Source organism: Macrotis lagotis, chromosome X, assembly GCF_037893015.1.
Source record: "Macrotis lagotis isolate mMagLag1 chromosome X, bilby.v1.9.chrom.fasta, whole genome shotgun sequence".
Lineage (NCBI taxonomy): Eukaryota > Metazoa > Chordata > Mammalia > Peramelemorphia > Peramelidae > Macrotis > Macrotis lagotis.
This window is the reverse complement of record NC_133666.1, coordinates 497,705,838-497,725,767: the sequence shown is the minus strand read 5'-3', so window position 1 is coordinate 497,725,767 and position 19,930 is coordinate 497,705,838. Positions and strand designations below refer to the sequence as shown.

The 19,930-nt window shown below is 34.3% G+C and overlaps 1 protein-coding gene across 13 annotated transcripts in view; it reads left to right on the top strand.

The window, feature by feature from the left end:
* Positions 1-19,930, top strand: part of LOC141500000 (myelin basic protein-like) — a 198,436-nt gene that overhangs the window by 102,557 nt on the left and 75,949 nt on the right. For all 13 annotated transcript variants that reach the window (XR_012471821.1, XM_074202845.1, XM_074202842.1 and 10 more), the window contains one exon: positions 2,093-2,186. Coding sequence is in view for 12 of the 13 variants with exons in the window: in XM_074202845.1 (XP_074058946.1) it covers positions 2,093-2,186 (94 nt within the window). In the remaining variant the exon portion in view is untranslated. The remainder of the gene's footprint in view (positions 1-2,092; positions 2,187-19,930) is intronic.

Genomic DNA, 19,930 nt, shown 5'->3' with positions numbered 1-19,930 from the left:
AAATGTTGATATGGGAACTCGGAAAAATTATGAGCTAAAAGTCACAAAGTGGGATTAAGTTATATCCATGTCTCCTGACTCAAAGCCAGCATTGCATCTACTTAACCCACTATTACATTTCTTAAAAGGAAACTTGAAAGGAAACTCCAAAAATAGATGAAATGCTGCTAAATAATTGAATTCAAAGAGTTTCTCCCCCTTTGGCCACATCATAATTATACACATTGTTTTTGTTTTGTTTTAGGTTTTTGCAAAGCAATGGGGTTAAGTGACTTGCCCAAGGCCACACAGCTAGGTAATTATTAAGTGTCTGAAGTCAAATTTGATCTCAGGTCCTCCTGACTCCAGGGCTAGTACTCTATGCACTGTGCCACCTAGCTGCCCTTAAACACATTGTTTTAATGTCGAATATAGCATTTCACACTTGGAAAATGTGTTATTTATATAGATACTGAGTAGTTCATGGGATAACTGTATTTAGCTATTGGTTTTCAAAATTATGTATAGCATTTACCACATTTTGCTCCATCAAACATTTGGATTTTTTTTTCAGTCAGTGTTTCATTGAAGCTAATTTTTCAGTCTTTTTCATGTATCAGAATTTATCACCACCTGCTTTGAAGTGTTCAGTGTTTCAAGAATGTATAAAATGGTGACAGCATATATATTAGAATTAGAAACAGGAAAGTGAAAAGCTGGAAAAAGGGGGAGGGGAACTTTCCCTGGCATGGAGTCTTCTGTGTACTTATCACTTCATCAGATGGGACACTGAACTCAGTCAAGAAAAACAAGGTTTGAAATATGGTATAAGACACTAACTGGGTTATTAATTTAACCTCCTTGTGCCTCAGTTTCCTAATCTGTGAAATAAAGAGGTTAAACTTAATGGCCTCTAAATTCTCTCTCTCACACTTTTAATATGGATAAACATGGTTTGTTATAGACCCACTTGAGTGACATATCATTGATGATATTCCTAAAGCACAGGACTGACTATATCTATCCCTTGCCTTGGCTGAATGAAACAAAGACAAGAAACTAATAGACCTTTTCTGCTACATTCCTGCATTTATTATACATATCTGCTCACAACAAAATATCATTAACCTTCTTTTACTTAGATTTATGGAGCACAGAGGTTCTACCTCATGTCCAGTATAACATTTATATAGTTTTAAGATTTGAAGAGAGAGCAGTCGTCAGAATTCTGTGAAGTTGTTGTATAAATATTGGTATCTTACTTTACAAAGATATTGAATTATTTACACTTGATCACTGTGCTACAACAAAGGAAAGAAGACATGGTATAAAAGTATACAAAACTCCTTTCCTGACATCATATATGCCCCCCAAAAAAAGCCCTGAGATCTTTGTTCATTATACATGGCAAACATATAACAAACACACTCCAATATATAGTAATCTTTCTCCTTATTCCTTTCATTTCTCTTGTGAAGAGACTGAGTGTATAAAACACTAGGTCTGGAGTCAGAAAGATCCAAGTTCAAATTTGATCCCAGACATTCACCAGTAGTAAGACCCTGGGCAAGTCACTTAATCTCTATTTGCCTTTATCTATTGGAGAAGGAAATGATAAATCACTCCAATATTGATATTTGCTCAGAAAACCCTATCTGGTTTAAAGAGAGTCAAACTGAACAACCAGAACACAGAGGTCATTCCAAGGATGAACGTAATAGGGAGCCACAGGTAACTGGTAACCAGGTAGCCCCTATGTACAACTACTGTTATGATATTCAAATAAAGTATACCTAAGTATCTTCTTAATGAACATTTTTTAAATGGTATCATTTAGAAAGACAACTACTGGGGAAAGAGTATGTCATTTAGTATTGGAGGACTTGGGTTTCAGTCCTGTTTCTGAGACTTGCTACCTGTGGGACCTTGAATGAGTAATAACTTATCTAACCTGCACCTTCTTCAGATGTCTTCTATGATTGTGCAGAAGGATATGGACAGGCTATCATTATATAGAATAAAGTATAACTAGGTTTTAAGATTCACTTCATGAGGGAAAAAGATCATAGAGCCATCAAGTTAAGTATCTCAAGATATGATTTTCTGTTAACAGGATGCTGAAACAAATATGGGACAAACAGAAAATAAGAGAACCACTACAACCCAAGAACTTCCTCAGGAAACCCCAGAAGACAATGATGTGTTTGGTATGTACTCAAAGAACTAGCAAATGGAGGATGCCTTTTGAATAAATGCACACAATATGTGTGTTTTTGCAGATAGCCATTATGCATTTAGAAATTCAGAAGAATATTATGTATAGAGTACTGTATATACCTAAAGAGAAGCATAGCAATATTAATCAAGATAGCCAATTTAGTGTCCTTGGAGTCTTCTTTTTGTTGTAGTTATAATTCTATTCCTACAAGCATGGTTGTTATTAAGTATAGGGATTTATTGATTATTGAGAATAACTAACATTTTCCATAAAAATGAGCAAATGAAGAAGTTAAAAAACACCAGAGTATTTGTTTAATTTTTGTTAACTTTAACATTTCCTTGAAAAACAACAGAAGCAGCTTAGCAGATAAATTCTTTTTCCCCCCTAGTAAAAAAAAAGTATAGTTCTAAAAATCTAAGACTTTTAGGTATTTTCAGAATAATAGATGATTGGAAACAGGTAACAGTCTAAAGTCACAACTTTTCTTTAATCAAGATCAGTCTGATTTTTAAATATCTACATGTTATCTATCTGCTGGGCAAAAATCCTATAGGTCTCCTAATCCTTTCTCATTGCTTGTTTATAAAATTTCTCTTTTGTACCCAGTTTCTTAGCAGTCTTCTATTCTTTTGTTTCTCCTTTCCCCATCTTTCCTTTTCCTAAAGAATAATTTTGTCCAATTTTAATTTTATTTTGTGACCTGTGAAAATAAACACTGACCCAAAGGCAAAATAAAATACAGATGACCCTGATAGAAATCAGATAGTGAGTATAAAACAAATATATTACAAACCTGGATTATTTTTTATTTGCTTTTTATTGATATCCATAGAAATTTGATTAACAGTTCTGAAAACAATTTGATATGTGTGGACTTATGTTCTTATACTCTAGAAACAGTGTGGATGTAATGAGAAGATAATTAAGATTTAAGAGAGCCATAACTTCAGATTCCTTCTCCAAAAGGTACTAGTTGTTATGAGAAAGGACCTTTCTGAGCTAAAAGTTTTCTCAACTTTAAAGGGAATCATAAAACCTGCTGCCTTTACCTCACAGCATCATTGTGAAGATCAAACAAGATAATGGGAATAAAGTACTCTGTAAACCTTTAAGAGCTACAGAAATATCAGTTATTATTAATGCTGTGAGAAAGGAGAAAAATCAATGCATGAGGATTGTTCCAGAGCAAAGTTCTGGGTACACAGTAGATACTTAATGAATGTTTATGGACTATGGACACTCTGTATGATGCAAATGATATGAAAGTCATGTTCTAATGTGATTGGCTTTTCATTTGTTTAGAAAAATGAAGTAATGGTTAATAGGCCCCCAGTCATTTCTAGGATGAGCATTCAAGACACAGGATCTCATGGAGGCAGCTAGGGTGGCCCAATGGATAGGACACTGAAATTGAAATCAGTAAGACATGACTTCATGTCCTTCCTGAGATAGCAGCTGTGAGACCTTGGGTGAGCTCTCTTTGCTTCTCTTCACTTCAAGCTCCTCATTTCTAAAAAGGGAAGAGAAGATCATAATAAGCACCTGCTTCAAAGGGTTTTTGTGAGGCTCAAACAAGATTAATAGCTGTAAGAGCTTTCTTTGTAAAACTTAAGGCACTATATAAATGCTTGAGATTAGCTATAGTGAATATCTGAATTCAAGATCTATGCAACCAGATCAGGAAGTCTTCCCATGGGACTTTGTAGTAGCCAAAGCAATTCAGTTGAGAAACATTTATTTTTTTTTTATTTTTAAGGCAATGGGGTTAAGTGACTTGCCCAAGGTCACACAACTTGGTGTGTGAGCTCAAATTTGAACTCAGGTCCTCCTGACTCCAGGGCCAGTGCTCTATCCACTGCATCACCTAGCGACCAAAGATACATTTATTTTTTAAATCTTAGACATTTTTTATAATTCTAGCCATTTTTAGAACCACTTATATTTACTACACTCTTTATGAGATTTCACCACCAACACCAAAATTGCTGTATTTACATTATGATAATTGTGGTGAATTATTGGGGCAAGAGAAAAAAACTAACCACTCCAAGGAACCTAGGTAATAATGTTTTTACAAAACTTTGTGAAGCCATGTTGTTTTGCTAAAATCTGGTTACTTTAAGACATACAAATCATTGCAACTTTGGAAAGTAGATATTACAATACACTTATTCTAAAGGGGGAAGGATATTAAATACACTTATTCTAAAGGGGGGGAGAATATTACAATACACTTATTCTAAGGGAGAAAGGATATTTGCTACTATACTTTCAAACTTGATTTATATAATTGCAAGATTTTAAATATTTTGTATTTTATTTCAACCATTTTATTTTCTCAGTGCTCTACAGTCATTTTAATCAACCTTCAATCAAAAAGTAGGAGGCAGATAAGTGAACTCTATCTTGTTCCCCTAACTAGTGGTATGACTTTGGAAATTTGCTTAATCTCTTATTCCACATCTAAAAAATAAAAGAAGTGGAAAAGATCTTTTCTCTAAGTATCCTTTCAAAACTAATATTCTCAAATTCTATGATTCTAAGTAATGCTAACTAACCTAAAGAATTTAAAATCTCACCCCCTAAAAATAACATTTCTAGAAATGTCAAATTATCCAACAGGGGGCACCATTAGTCTCTTCCAAAAGAAAAAAAACCAGTGAATAAATACTCAAAGTATTTAACAACTGTTCTTTCAAAGATAAGAACTGAAAGAATGCATGAGTTGTGTTTGTGTCTCACATTCAAATAAGTGTTGCATTTAAATTCTACTATAATCATGCAAAAAGCATCTCTGTAATTCTGATACAAGGGAAGTAGCAGTAGTAAGAATTAGAGTTCAACTTCTGCTCCTAATATTTCCTCCCGATATTACTTTAGGCAAGTGGATATCAGTTTCCTCATCTAAAATATCTGGGAGTTGAACTAAACATCTTCAGAGGTCTCTCTTGGCTCTATATCTATGAGTCTATTATCCAGGACTCTCCAAAAAATCATTCACTTTTTCCTTAAAGACAAAAGTTCAGTTGGAGCTATTATGAAAGATTTTGTCATTTCATTATTCTGGAACAATGGAAATGCAAGTCTTTATCTACTTACAAAATGTACTTTTGTGGAGCATAGCTCACAATCCAGTGCCTTTTTTATATTTTAAGGCAATTTTGGTCGAAACTGATTAAGAGCAAATTAATTATGTGTATAATAAAGTTCTCCTTATCACACAGCATACTAAAATATTCTGGTTTATTGTGTGTCACTCACACCTTGAGCTGAAAGAAAGAGAGCATGAATTTTCACAAGGAATAGAAATACCTTCCTGCACAATAGAAAAAAACACCAAAAAATACTTTAGTATTTATCATTTATTTAGAATTTAAACACTGCTTTTAAGATCCTCCATGGAACAGACAAGAATAACTTTTTTTTTCTTTTAGTGATAGTGCAGCTTTGTTTTAAAATAAATATATATTTGTGTGTGTGTGTGTGTGTGTGTGTTTAGACACTGGTCAACATCCACCAAAACTTACCAGATGCTGTTTTACCACCAGGTAGAGATTGGTTTGATTCAAGAGATAGTCTTTCCATTATCCATCTCCTTTAAATGCTTCAGGATCAGGCCTTTGCCATCAGTTACCATTTGCTTCAGCTGTTTCCCAAAGTGCTCCTTCTTTTGAATAGTTTCCCATATCATGTTAACCGGTGCCCTCCCTCCTTCACCTTCAATCCTGCTAGAAGTCTAACCTCCCCACTGACAGGCAAAACAAAAGTAAAATATCCTCTAAAATACCCAAATATTGTATCATTTTAGGCTTTCTGAAGAGGCAGAAATTGATTCCTTCATAAACAAACTTCAGGGGTTTAGTAAACATTAAGTTACAAATACTTTGAATCTCGGATATAAATTAAAAACAAATTAAAAAGTGCTGAGTTATGGCATATTTGTCCTAATGAGCTTTGCCATTTCTTAGTGTCCTGACATCTCTAAGGCTTGGGAGTTAAATGAGTCAATCACCCTATCACTCAACAGTAAACAGGACAATGAAATGTATAACTAGTCTCTCCCCTCTCCATAATTGAATAATCATGAACTGAATGACCAGTCTTTTTCTCAAAGAACAGATGATAAAAGGCATTTTCCTATTCTTGGTGGTAAGTCTGGGGACTTCTGCAACAAAATGCCAGACATGGTCACTTTCCTATTGATTTTGCAGGGTTTTTTTTTTCTTTTGGACTGTCATATTAGGAAATAGCTGATATATAACAAAATATGCCTCCCAAAATTTCAAGAAGTTTGATGCATGATTTATATCCCATATTGGAGATGAGAGGGATGATAGCGCATAGAGGACTGCAATTAAGGCAGCTGGTATAGTGCAAAGCAGATTGGATCTAAAATCAAAGGACCTCAGTTAAAGATCCAGTTGTCACAAATCCCAGATCTTTGAAAGGAGCATAATAACACATTATTATATGTATAATATATAATATATACATATTATCAGCTTCACAGGGTTGTATGAGGTTCAAAAAATGTTTGTGAACTTTTTAGAACTTACACAAATGCCAACTCAAGTAATCTTGCTTTCCTATGGAAATAATCCTTAAAATTATGCTGGAATTTGAAAGGTTAATATAGATATTTATGAATAATCTATAGAGGCGAATCTAATAAAATAAGTTAAATCTATGTCTAAAATAAAGTAATTTAATGAAAATTGTTAACTGTCCACATTCTCTTGACCATTTTTCTTACTATGAATTGCATCCATATAAATAATACTGGGAGAGAAAATCTCCAGTGTCTTGGATTATAAAAAGCAGTATATTTAATCCAAGTTGCATCTAAAATCTGAACAGCTGATATTTGATTTTGTCACTAATTTGAGCATTGAGGAGATGCATTTAAATTCATCAACAAAAGGATTAATTGCTACACTGTGGATGAGAAGATTTCAGTTGGTATTTCCCTAAGTGGTCAGTCAGACTGTGCTGTTACCTCTGAGTTCCCTTTAACCATGAAGACCCTTGATGCCAGGATCTAGCCAAGGAATGAATGAATTCATCCTTCATTCTCGAAGAAGACCATGACAACAGAGAGTTGATGCCATGACAAACAGATGAATTGGATTTGAGTGAATGAGTGCTGTACTAAGTCACCAGCTTCACTTTCTCCTCCAGAACCATCTGGGTCCAGTAGCCAGATATGAATCAGAACAACTGGAGATGGCCCTGGATGTGAGGCAATCAGTGTTAAGTGACTTGTCCAAAGTCACACAGCTAGTGTCAGATTTGAACTCCCATCTTCCTGACTCTAAGGTCAGTGCTCTATCCATTGCAACATCAACCATAGAGAATCTCTCTGAACTACATATTTCTTCCTCATTCCCTTGTGAAATGAGCACAGTTATCAGACTGACTGCTAGACAAAATAAATATATTCTCCCTGTCTCCCTTTGAGTTTTATAAATGCTATCCTTACCTTAGTATCTCTTTGTCTCTCAAACAATACATTAAGCCTGCTTATTTCCCTGACACAAACTCTTTGATCTAATGACATTGTCCTTTTGCTGTTCCACAAATGAGACTCCATTTATTGGTTCCTCCTCCTCTCTGCCTAGTTGGCTTCCTAAAATCCCACATTCTACAGGACGCCTTCTTCAACCTCTCTTAGTTTCAGTGCCTTTTCTTGTTACTTCCTATTCATCTTGTAATATTGCTTGCTTTTTATATGTTTGTATGTTGTCTCCTTTATTGGATTATAAACTCATTGTGGGTAGGTGCTGTCTTGCTTCTTTTGTATCCCCAATGCTTAGCAAAGCACTGATCCTTACTTAATAAAAGTTTCTTACTTTATTTTTCAACAGGACCATATTGGGCCATCAATTTAGTACTTGAGCTTAGCTTCAGTCTTATACCCCAATCCCACTTTCTATCTTCCATGACCACCAAAGAAAAGTTGAGTTCAGCAAGATTTTTGCCTCTTTGGAAAGAAGCTACAAGAAAATGATTCCCTTACTTCTTAACTAAATGATATCATGTACATGGAAACACTTAGGAAATTTAAGTGTAGTACAAATGCAATATATCTATTACTTATTTGAGAACTTAAAGAATAGATAATCCCATTGGTGTGAGTACTCCCTTAATGATGCATACTTACAATCCCTTTAGCCCATCCATATCATCTCTTTTCCGTTATCATTAGCATTAATAGTGATAATAGATTATATTTATTCATAAATTTAAGATTTATAAAACATGACTATATCATCTCATTTGATCTTTGAAACAATCCTCTGAGATAAATACCAACATTATTATTATCTCTACTTTTTATATTAGGACCTTCTAGTAGTTTAAGTCTGAAATTGGACCAGAAGAATGTTTTCATAGTCATAGCAAAGGAAGGATATTTAACAAGAATTTTCAGCAAGAATATCACATTAATTCAGATGAATGCAGCTCCCCAACTTTTTAGTTGCCCATGGTAAGCCAAGTGGTCAAGCATCCATGAATAGCTAGGATTTCTCTTGACTTTTTGTATTCAGGTGACCAGAAGACCCTTAGTCCACAAGTGAATTAAGTCTAAAGGATCATTTCAATGCTTTTTAAGGAATAGAACTAGATCAGTCCACATGGTAAATAACTTCTATAGATAATATGCCTACCAGAACATGGTAGACATTTTAATAAATTCCTAAGGGGAGGAATCATTATATGAGATTTATCCTTATAGGGATAGCCTCTACAGTCTTGGTTCCTGAATAATAGTCATAGAATACTTCTCAAGTTACATGCCCCAAGTCTCTCCACTACAACCTACCATAATTTATGCCATACTGGCAAGACATTCAGGAACTTCAGGTCATCATAACATGATGTCTATAGGAGAGTATGTTCTGAGTTCCAGATGACTTGACAGCACAGTTCTATCAATCATTAATGAACATCTATAACACTTATTCTTTGAAAGCTTTCATATTAAATTAAATTTGATTTTTCAAGTATATATCATGTAAATCTATAAGACTGCTTTCTAGAAGGCTATCATAAAATAAGGGGGAAACAACTTCACTATTATGTTTTAATATAAAAATGGACATTTTCCCCAGGCCAATGGTTTCATCAGTGTAGAAAACTGCACTGTCTTTCTGTACACATTAATATCTTCTCTGAAATTTATAGTCCTAGGAAGTTGCCCAAATCATACAGCTAGAAGATAGGTGGTATTCAAGGAGGGATTCAAATTCTGACTCTGAAGTCACTCTAATGAGAAAATATGCAACTTAAATTAAAGTCTGATGTCCCCCCCCCTTTAGGTATAAAGAAAAGAGAAGTGAAAAGGACTATTTTTGACTCCACACATTGGTGGTTATGTAGGAATATCCTGGTAGTGACAAGCATATACTTCCTTAGAGCCTTGTTTTTACCCCAGCAGAGCATTCTTAAGAATGCTGTCTTTTATGTTTGTAGCATACTAAGCTCCACTACCACTCACATCTCATTTTTGTGTCATTCTCCCATACTAGGAATTGAGTTGTGAAAAATGTTCACACATTTCTTTGATATCATGAGTCGCAATGAAACCTCACCTATTCAACAAATAACTTCCTAGAATTCTTAGCCTTTTGAAACAATTCTTTACTTGGCCATTCCATTACTTAACAGTATATTTTTCCCCTATCTGGCCTTGCTCAATGAAAACCTCCAAAAACAATCTACCTCTTTGAGAGAAGAAGAAGCATCTGAGAATCCCTATCAAGGGATCATGGTCAAGAATTGCTAAAAACTTGAAGATAACATCCAATGAGCTAGGATCCATCAGTTACATTAATGGAGAAAAACTCCTTTTTTTGGAGAAAAGCTCTTTAAGAAATCTTGCCAGCAAGGGAGGCATAACTGGCAGCAAGGAGAGAAGGGATTGGAGATGGGAAAAGAATCCAAGATTATCTATCCCAAACCATAATTGATCAGGAAACCTCTTAACAACATCCACAAGTGGTCATCCAACCTCTGCTTAAAGACCTCCAGAAATGGGCTACTCACTACTTCCTGAAACAACATCCTACTTTTAAGCAGCTTTATACTTGTCATAGAAGATGAGGATGGAGAAAGCATACATTGAAAAAGGAAGAGAGCTGGTATTGTTAGGACCAGTTACAAAATAGGATAGGGAATAGAAGAAGAAATAGAAGAAGAAGAAAACTGGTATTGAAGTTACAGTAAGTATTGATGAACAAGCAACACAAAAGAACCAGGGATATCCCAGAATATGTAGATGATAAGTAGTCCAGCAAATGGAAGAGGGAAAAAACATGAAAATATTGTGAAAGATTAAAAGAGAAAAAGACAATTCAATTAGACTTGAAATAGATATGCCATCAAAAATGTTGAAAGATCAATATTGGTTCCCTTACTTGGAATTTATGATAGAAGGATTTAGAAAAGGTTTTTTGAAATGATTTGCAGATCCTGAGTCACCCAAAATTTGTGGAGTTATGTCATATAATATACCAGTCTAAACTAAATCATGTGAAAAGTTGAAATATGGGGGGAGGGGAGGAAGAGACAAAATCACCCAGAGATGATTTTAGTGTGTTTGAAAAAGACAAGAGAAGTTTTATGGACACCATGCAATTGCTTCAAAGTTTTGAAATGGTGGTTTGAATTCTTTCACTAGCCTTTTTTGAGCCCTTGGTGAATGATTTCACTTCCCTCTTTAAACTTCTCCTTAGCCTGGGAGAGGATCTTGCAGACTTCTGCATTCTAAAGATAATGCATACCCTCACCTCCTGCCTGAACCAAACTAAAAGCCTTGAGCTTTTACTTTCCAGGTAGCTGGAAGTTGCAGTTCGCAATTCTGAGCTTTAAAGGTCTTCTCTGTTTTTCATGTAGAATCTCCTGTGGCTAGTAGTCCTTAGTTCTTAGGACTAGATTAGTTGATCTTCCAACCTGTTGCAGCTAGTTTTCTCTCTAGGTACTCTTTCTCCCCAGGCTTCTCTGAAAAAAAAAGTCCTGTAAATCAAGAAAAGACTGATGGGGAAGAAAAATACCTAGAGTCATTCTCTCAATATCATATAAAAGTTTTCAGTTATAAGGGACCAAAGGTGAGAGGCTTATTCAAACACATACATAGAAGTAAGTAGCAGTCCTTGGATGTGAACCCACATTTTTTTCTCTTAAACCAGATCTCTTTCAATTGTACTACACTATCTCATAAAGAAATCTATATGGGCATTTTGGCTGCATGCCATGCTGAGGGAGACCGGTAAAACCAGATTCAGTATGTAAAATGAGGTTGTTGGGTTTTTCTTTTTTTAACATTTAAGCAGAATATTTTGTCTGGTGCTATGTTACTGAGGCAGAGAATTGCTTTCTCTTTCCATAATGACTTTCCATAAATTCAACTCTAATGAGGGCCTTGGAGGATGCATGATTTGTCTGCTGCTAAATTATGTGGAAGCTTAGGTGAACCTGCTTCTGGAAGCATGTGATAATTCAGAATGAATAGGGCCCAGCTTTCCTCTTCAAAGCAAGTAAAGGTATTCTGTTACTATTTTCTGGCCATTTAATGACCAGTCTATTCTCAGTACAGTGATCCAAAAGACTTGTGATGGGAAAAGACATCCACATTCAGAGAAAGAACTATGTATGGCATCTAAATGCAGTCCAAAGCTTAATATTTTCACTTTATTTTTTTTTATTTTTTCCTTCTCATGGTTTTTTCCCCTTTTGTTCACATCCTTCTTTCACAACATGACTAGTATGGAAATATATTTAATATTATTGTATATTTATAACCTATCTCAGATTATTTGCTGTCTTGAAGCAGAGGGATGGAGAAAAAAATTAAAACTCAAAATTTTAGAAAATTGAATATTGAAAATTATCTATGATTAGTTGAAAATAAATGCAAAAATTTAAAAAAGCCTTTTCACTGGCTATCATCTGGCACTGATTATGAATTCTCCTAGGACTGGGCTTCCATTGACCTGTGGATTCTGGGACTGATATTAACTTCTCACCACACTGAGAAAGTACTGACTTTTCTTTAAATATTACTTTATTAGAAATTACCATGGTCATTTAGAAGAGGTGTGCATCCAGAATGAGGTATACTTTGGGATCCCTATTCCTACTGCTCCTCTTTTCCCAAAGGATAGTGTCCACAACAACAACAGAACATTCTTATCCAATAGAAACTGAGTGAAAATATATGGCAAGAGCAGCAACTGTGAAGTCACAAAAGAGGAAACTGATGATTATGTATATAAAGAAAAAGACCATGAAAGTTAGCAAGGAAAAGAGTATCATGATTTGGTTTTATGGATATAAACCTCATGTCTCTTGTTGCTCTAGCATCTGTCTCTCCAAATTATATATAAGACAGTAGTATCCTTTAAGTTCCAAGCCCCACAAATCAAGGACCCTTAGATACATCCTATTTGTCTATAGTTTCTTGAGAGCAGAATTTGTTATATCTATCTTTGAAGTCTTAAGATTTAGCACTCAATTTTGCACATAGTTGGACATTTAAAATGTTGAATTCAAATTAATCCATCATAGTGCCAAGCAAAAAGCATTTATTAAGCTCTAACTGAATAAAAGGTCTTTTTATTAATCAAACGAAAAAGAAAAATGTCCATGAACTCCAGGAGATTACATTCCAATGAGGAAAGACAATTCAAACAAGAAAGCTAAAATACAGTGAGGAGAGAGAATGGTCAGATTGAGACAGGAGCATGACAGAAAGGGGATGCAGCATGCCTATCCTGAACTTGTTCCCAATATGGAGATTCTGGAAGGAATTCACCAAAGGAGAAAGAGAACTTGACACATGGTAAATGCTTAATAAATGTGTATTGATTGATTGATTGGTTGACTGGAATGGTACATGTTGGAGGAATATTCCAGACAGAGTAGTCAGCTAGTCATGGTGGCAAAGTACAGTCAGAAACATTGCTGAGAGGGGAATGAACCAAGGAGCTTCTGAAAGCAATGGAAAAAAGCTCAAGATGGAGAAAGAAGAGAAGAAATAGCTTCTGTCTAATTCACTCTGAATAGTGATATCACTTATTATGATTAATAAAAGTTTCGTGAACTTGAAATTTGTTTCTTTCTGCACCCATTATTGCTTCTGTACCTTCACAGTGAAATGTATTACAGAGTTATTCCAGGTCATTAGGTCCACAGAAGGACAAGTGAATAGTTTATAAAAAAAAAAACAAAGAGAATATACAATCTTAGAATAGTACAAATAGCAGATGTGATGGGTTTTAGCCAGTGGTTAACAACAAGTACTAACATTCAGTCCAGTTTGGGTCAGAATACTCCTTACAAGCTGAAGTCTATCTCTGTTTTACCCCTTTGTCTTGTTCATTATGGCCCTAATCCTAGGTTCTCAGTATCTACATCCACAGTATCTTGGACACATTATTTCAAAGAGCAAGCTAGTTCATCCTGCAGCATTCTGTCCAATCCCAACCCCCAAACCTTTCTCATTTGCATTTTCTGATGCATACATGATGAAGAATTCTAATATAGTCAAGGAAGGTCAGACAAATCTTGAAAGCAAGCTAAACTTCTTCCTTGTAAGGCTTCAACCTATGAAAAATAGAAAGGATCAGTCCTTTTGCATCTTTCTACCTTTCTAATGCAGCATGTTTTTTTTTCTTTTTCAAATTACTTCTCTTGCTTTTAAGGATAGTTCCCAGTGTTCTTTCTATAGTCTTTCTCCTCTCCCCCATCTCAATTTTTAATAGAGGAAAATGAACATTGTGTGCCTATAGGCACATAAAATGATTATTGGATGTCCTCTGACTCACATCCTTAATAAAGTGACACTCCACAGACTTAGGAAACATTTAGATATCTCTTATATTAGGTGACTCCTAATGAGCTACAGTATGTTTCACCAATAAATGCTAGGTGGATTTTATAAATGGAAAATGGGATATGGCATCCCTTTTATCAGCTTTAATTTTACCATCAGGAAAGTAAGAGGAAATTTAGAGCTACATACATCACTCACTATAATGCAATCTAGGTAGGTGGGTGTAATTTTGTAGATGGGTATAATTTTGATTTATCAGAAGTGGGGTGTTTTATTGGGTGGAGCTTTTCAAATCAGTTATTTTTATTTTGAAACTTAAAATTTCCAGAGGGAAGTAGGATTGACATGAGTCGGTAAAGGAGATAGAAATATAAATATTCCATTTACTTAAAGGTTTATGTGTGTTTGGGGGAAGTGCATGGATATTTCTGTTAAAAAATGCTTTTTGAACAAGGTCCTAATGACCTTGTTCTCATGCATAAAGCTAGCATTGTGATTAGGAAACACTATAAGTAAACATTAAACACAGAGGTACCAAAAAGAACTAGAATTTAGAATTAGAAAATCTAACTTTTGGAAGAGATAAAAAAAAAAGAGGGGAGCTTCCTTTGAGGTATTTAAGATTTGACCTTAATGTAACAGTTATAAGGAAAGATTAAGGGAAATTTTATTCATGCTATTAATTTCACTTTGATGAAAAGAAACACACCTATAGCCACAGTAATTTTATAAAAGAGGAAGGAGGTATACTATGATTGACTCTAGTATATATATATATATATATATATATATATATATATATATATATATATATTGTATTGTAGCAGTTATATACATATATATATATATATATATATGTTCAAAGTACTGATGTTTTTAGGGGCCATGATAGAAGTTGATATATGTACATGTGGTCATAGAGCAGGGTATTTAATAGTTCATTTTATCCAAATTGAACTGATGATGATGATGATGATGATGATGATGATGATGATGATGATGATGTTTGTCCTTTGTTCTCTAAGAAGACCATGATCTGAGGGAGGTAATACCATGACAAGCAAATGAATTAGAATTGAATGAGGAGATGCTGTGCTAAGCCAACAGTCTCACTTTCTCCTCCAGAGCCATCTGAGTCCACTGGAAAGAGCAGGGCATTCAATAAATCATTTTATGTAAAATGAACTATCTAAATAGTAGCAAATTATGTCTGTGGAGTAAAAACAAAGTCTAGGTCCAGTTTGATTACATTTTTGAAACACCTGATTGTAGTGTGATGTTGAAAGACAGCATTTATGCCTTAAAACTAAAAATTTAAAAGGCTTTTAGAATTACCACTAAGGAAAAAATAAAATTTGTCTTCTGAAGGTTTGCTTGTACAGCATAATTATGGAGGAATTTTTTAGGAATGATTATCAGAATGATATAGGTTTCCTTATAGGCTCCATTATATGGGAGTCTTAGCAGGACTAATTAGTTTTTTGCCTGTCATGGGCACTTTTAGAAATCTGATGATACTTGTAGCTCTTTTCTCAGAATCATATTTTTAAATATACAAAATAAGACTTGTAAGATTAAGGAGGATACTGATTTTAATGAAACACATTTTAATTCTTTTACTTTAAGAAATAAGTTTCCCTTATGGGAGGCTAGGTGGCGTAGTGGATAAAGCACCGGCCCTGGAGTCAGGAGTACCTGGGTTCAAATCCGGTCTCAGACACTTAATAATTACCTAGCTGTGTGGCCTTGGGCAAGCCACTTAACCCCATTTGCCTTAAAAAAAACTAAAAAAAGAAATAAGGTTCCCAACTCAAATTTGTCACACTGTACATGAAATCTCATACCACTCCCCAAAATAGTTAACTTCACTATAATTTAAAATAATATGGGCATAAAATCACCAAGGCATCACTGGAACCAGGAGTAGGAAGGAAATGTGGATAGCAGGAAAAAGTCATAGGGGAAGGCAATTTGAACACTTGCAAATCCACATTGGAGAAAATGCCAATTGGGACTAAGTCACCAAGGTGACTGGATGATATAATAAAATGGTAAATTATTACAATTCCCTGAGGATTGAGAATCCATGTTATGAAAACTATTTTGTCAATTTAGTAACTGTATTGAATTTCATGAATAAGGAACCTGCCTGTGTTCATTGGGATGTTACAGTGGATAAAGTGTTGGACTTGGAGTCAGGAAAACTTTTGGGCTCAGATCTTGTATCAGACACTTAAAATATCACTTTACTATTTTAAGTTCCAGTTTCTTAATTGTAAAATTGGAGAAATAATAACACCTCCCTCCCAGAGCTGTTGCTCAAATGAGATAATATTTAAGTGCTTGGTACACTGCCTGCTTGGGGTCACACAGTCAGGAGGTGTTTGAGGCTAGACTTGAACTCAAGAAGGTGAGTTTAGACTTCACACTCTCTCCACTGAACCTTCTAACTGCCCTTTCCTGGCACATAATAGGAGTTTAATAATTGCTTACTTCTTACCCTTCTTTCTTTATGCTCTTTTATCAGTCTTTGGATTCCTGAAGCTAGTGTCTTAGACTTTTCCTTTTTCTCCTTTCCAGCAGAATATGCTGGGAAGAAATATATGTAGCAAATATCAGTCATGATTCATAAGTAATCCACAGGTTAGGAAAAGTTTTCATGGATTAATAATGTCTTTTGCACAATATCTGAAAATTTGTAGAGTGAAGAAAAGATGATAAAGCTTACATTGCCCATAAGCAGAATTCCTATTTTCTTCTACTTAAACCAAAAAGATATTTTATGCATAACAATTTTAAATCAATGCTTGTTTCCATAGTAACAAGTATTCTTAGTTTTGGTAGTTTAAAATGGACAATAGTTTCACAGCATGAATATGTTAAAATAAATTTCTGTACACAAAAATTAATGATCCAGAAAAAATTACTTAAGCATCTGAGGATCTTGTCACCTAAAACCAAAAAAAATTCATAAATCATATAAATATGTCCTTGAAATGTTATTTAGTTAGCTTTGGGTAATAAATCAAGACAACTTTGATGGACCATTCCTAATGATTCTGTTGTCTTTTTTAACTCTAAGTTTTATGAACTGGATTGAATGATACCGAATAATTTCTTCTAGCTATAAGAAGTTTTGTGGCCATAACCAGTTATTTGACAAGTATTTATTAAAGCATCTACTATATAATCCAGGCAGGGGATCTAGGGGTGAAGAGGATTGAATGCTGAGCCTGAAGTCAAGCAGACTCACCTTCTTGAATTGAAATTTGACCTAGACAATAGCTGTGTGACCCTGAGCAAGTGATTTAACCCTGTTTGCCTTGGTTCCTCATCTGTAAAATGAGCTGGAGAAAGAAATGAAAAAGCTTTCCAATATCATTGCCAAGAGAACCCCAAAGGGGTCATGAAGAATTGGACATGACTGAACAACAATATGCCAGACACCTTTGCTAAGCTAATTTTATGACACAGAAGCATATTTTCACTCTAGCTAGAAGCTTGAAATTGAATCTCACAATTAAGCAAAGGCACAGATAGCTCTTTTTATCTCTAATTTTAAAAATCAGTGGCAGGAACATTTCTTGGTATTATTGCTTAACAGTTTTAATCTTGGAGATTATTATAGACTATTAGCTTGTCAATTAAGTGACTACAATAATATATTTCTTATCTAGAAAATCCCCCCAAAAATACTTCTGCTTTTTTGAAATAGTGCTAATATAATGAATCATTTAATGACCTTCTAACAAACACATAATCACCAGAAGAAGGGTAGACTTGGAGGGAAAGATAATGATTTTAGTTTTGGATGTGTTGAGTTTGATGGATAGAGCACTGAATATGGAGAGGAAGATATGAATTCAAATTCAATCTCAGACTCTTACTAACTATATATGACCCTGGGCAAGTCATTTAACTTCTGTTTGCCTCAGTTTCCTCATCTGTAAAATGGGAATAAAGCACCTCCTAGGATTGTTGTGAAGAACAAAGGAGATAATTATAAACAATTAAGGTAGTTCTTGGCACTTTGTAAATTATATATGTGTGTGTGTATGTACACATACACACATATATATGTAATATGTGTTAGCAATTACTATTAAAATGTCTTTGCAAGGTTTACACAAAGAATTTTGAAATTGCAGTAGAAAAGGTAACAACATTTTTATTTTAAAATAAAATTTTCAAAGATCAGCTCTAGAAAATATTGTCTTTCTCTTTATTTCTAGTAATAACTCGACACATCATAAAACATTATGGTAATAATTGCCTTTATTATCAGGATAAATTATGACCAAAATATTTCCTTAATGAGAAAAAAAAGTGTTTAGTATTGAATTGCAATGGATTTATAAATATTGTCTATCTAACTGAAATTAAAGGAAAGAGCTGACTTTCAACCAAATCTTTGTGATCTGCATCTTCTTATCTTTTCCCCTTTCACATTGATTGATTGATTAAACTGTCTTTTGGGGGGAAAAAAGTTCTTCCTAGAAATATTTTTATCTGACTAAATGCCTAAATAGTTCTCTGTAAGTTACATAATAAAAAAAATTGAAGGGAGAAATTTTATAGCTTTTCTTTTTTCATTAAAAAAAAATATCAGTAACTGCCAGTAGCTGGTACAAGGGCTGATACTGTGTGGGCACATTCTCAATCGTAGAATGCCATTACTGAAAAGCAGATATTGTGCCAAGATCCATCCATCAGTGCTGCCGTGTTATACAGTTTGTCACCATTGTTCTGCATGGTGCCCTGAGTCACATTTAGTACTATGGTACAGATTTGCAAGTGTTCCAGGAAAAAAAAAGGCATTAAAAATAACTTCCTTGTTAATATTCTTAAAACTTTGTATGCATATATCAAGTGCATATAAAATATTTTAAAACTTTTTGTGTAATGTTTCATATTTATGTGTGTATATATTACATTAAAAGACATCTAGCAACAGCAGTGCTTCTGTGTAAAATTAACAGAGCATCTCTAGCTTTTTTTTGGTAAAGTATTACAATTTCTGATTTTAATCTTTTAATGTCAAGATAGAAAGGTATCTCTAAAGTCTATGGTACAGAGGAAGAAACACTTAATTAGGAATCCAGGATCATGGGTTCTAAATTATATCTCTGCCACTTATAATACTGGGAAAATCACTTCCCTTTTTGCATCTCAGTGTCTTCATCTATAAATTAAAGGGATGAAGGATATGCTAGATGAGTTCTGACATCCTTTTCTGATTGTAGGATCCTACAAGGATCAAAAACATCAAGGTCTGTGGGGAATAGGATAAATATGGGCTTCAAAAATTTAAAAGTTGTCATATGGTAGATGGATTGAAATTATTCTTTTTGACCTCAGATGGGTAGTTTTAATTGGATCTCCTGAATGAGAGAGAGGTTGGACTGTATGACTTCCTCATGGATCCAAGGTACTGTAGTTCTACAAAATGAAAATTTTATCTTCATTAAGCAGTATGACTTAACTGTTTAAAAATTATAGAAATCACACCCTGAGAATTATTTTACAAAGACAAAGTGTTTAAAAAAACCCTATATTTTAATCTTTTAAGTAAATAATTATGAAAATCATAATATGTTATTACTACTCTTTTCTTTTTTGGGTTTTTTTTTTGTTTTTTCAAGGCAGAGGGGTTAAGTGACTTGCCCAAGGTCACACAGGTAATTATTAAGGGTCTGAGTCTGGATTTGAACTTGGGTCCACCTGACGCCAGGGCCAGTGCTCTATTCAATGCACCACCTAACTGCCCCTGTTATTCTTACTCTTGACAATTAAGTTGTTCAATAATCATTTACCCATTCTCTTCCCTAAGCTTTTCTGGGATGGCAAATTCTCATTTATCTCTATTCTCTTTTCACATTCCTTTCTTGCCAACTCTT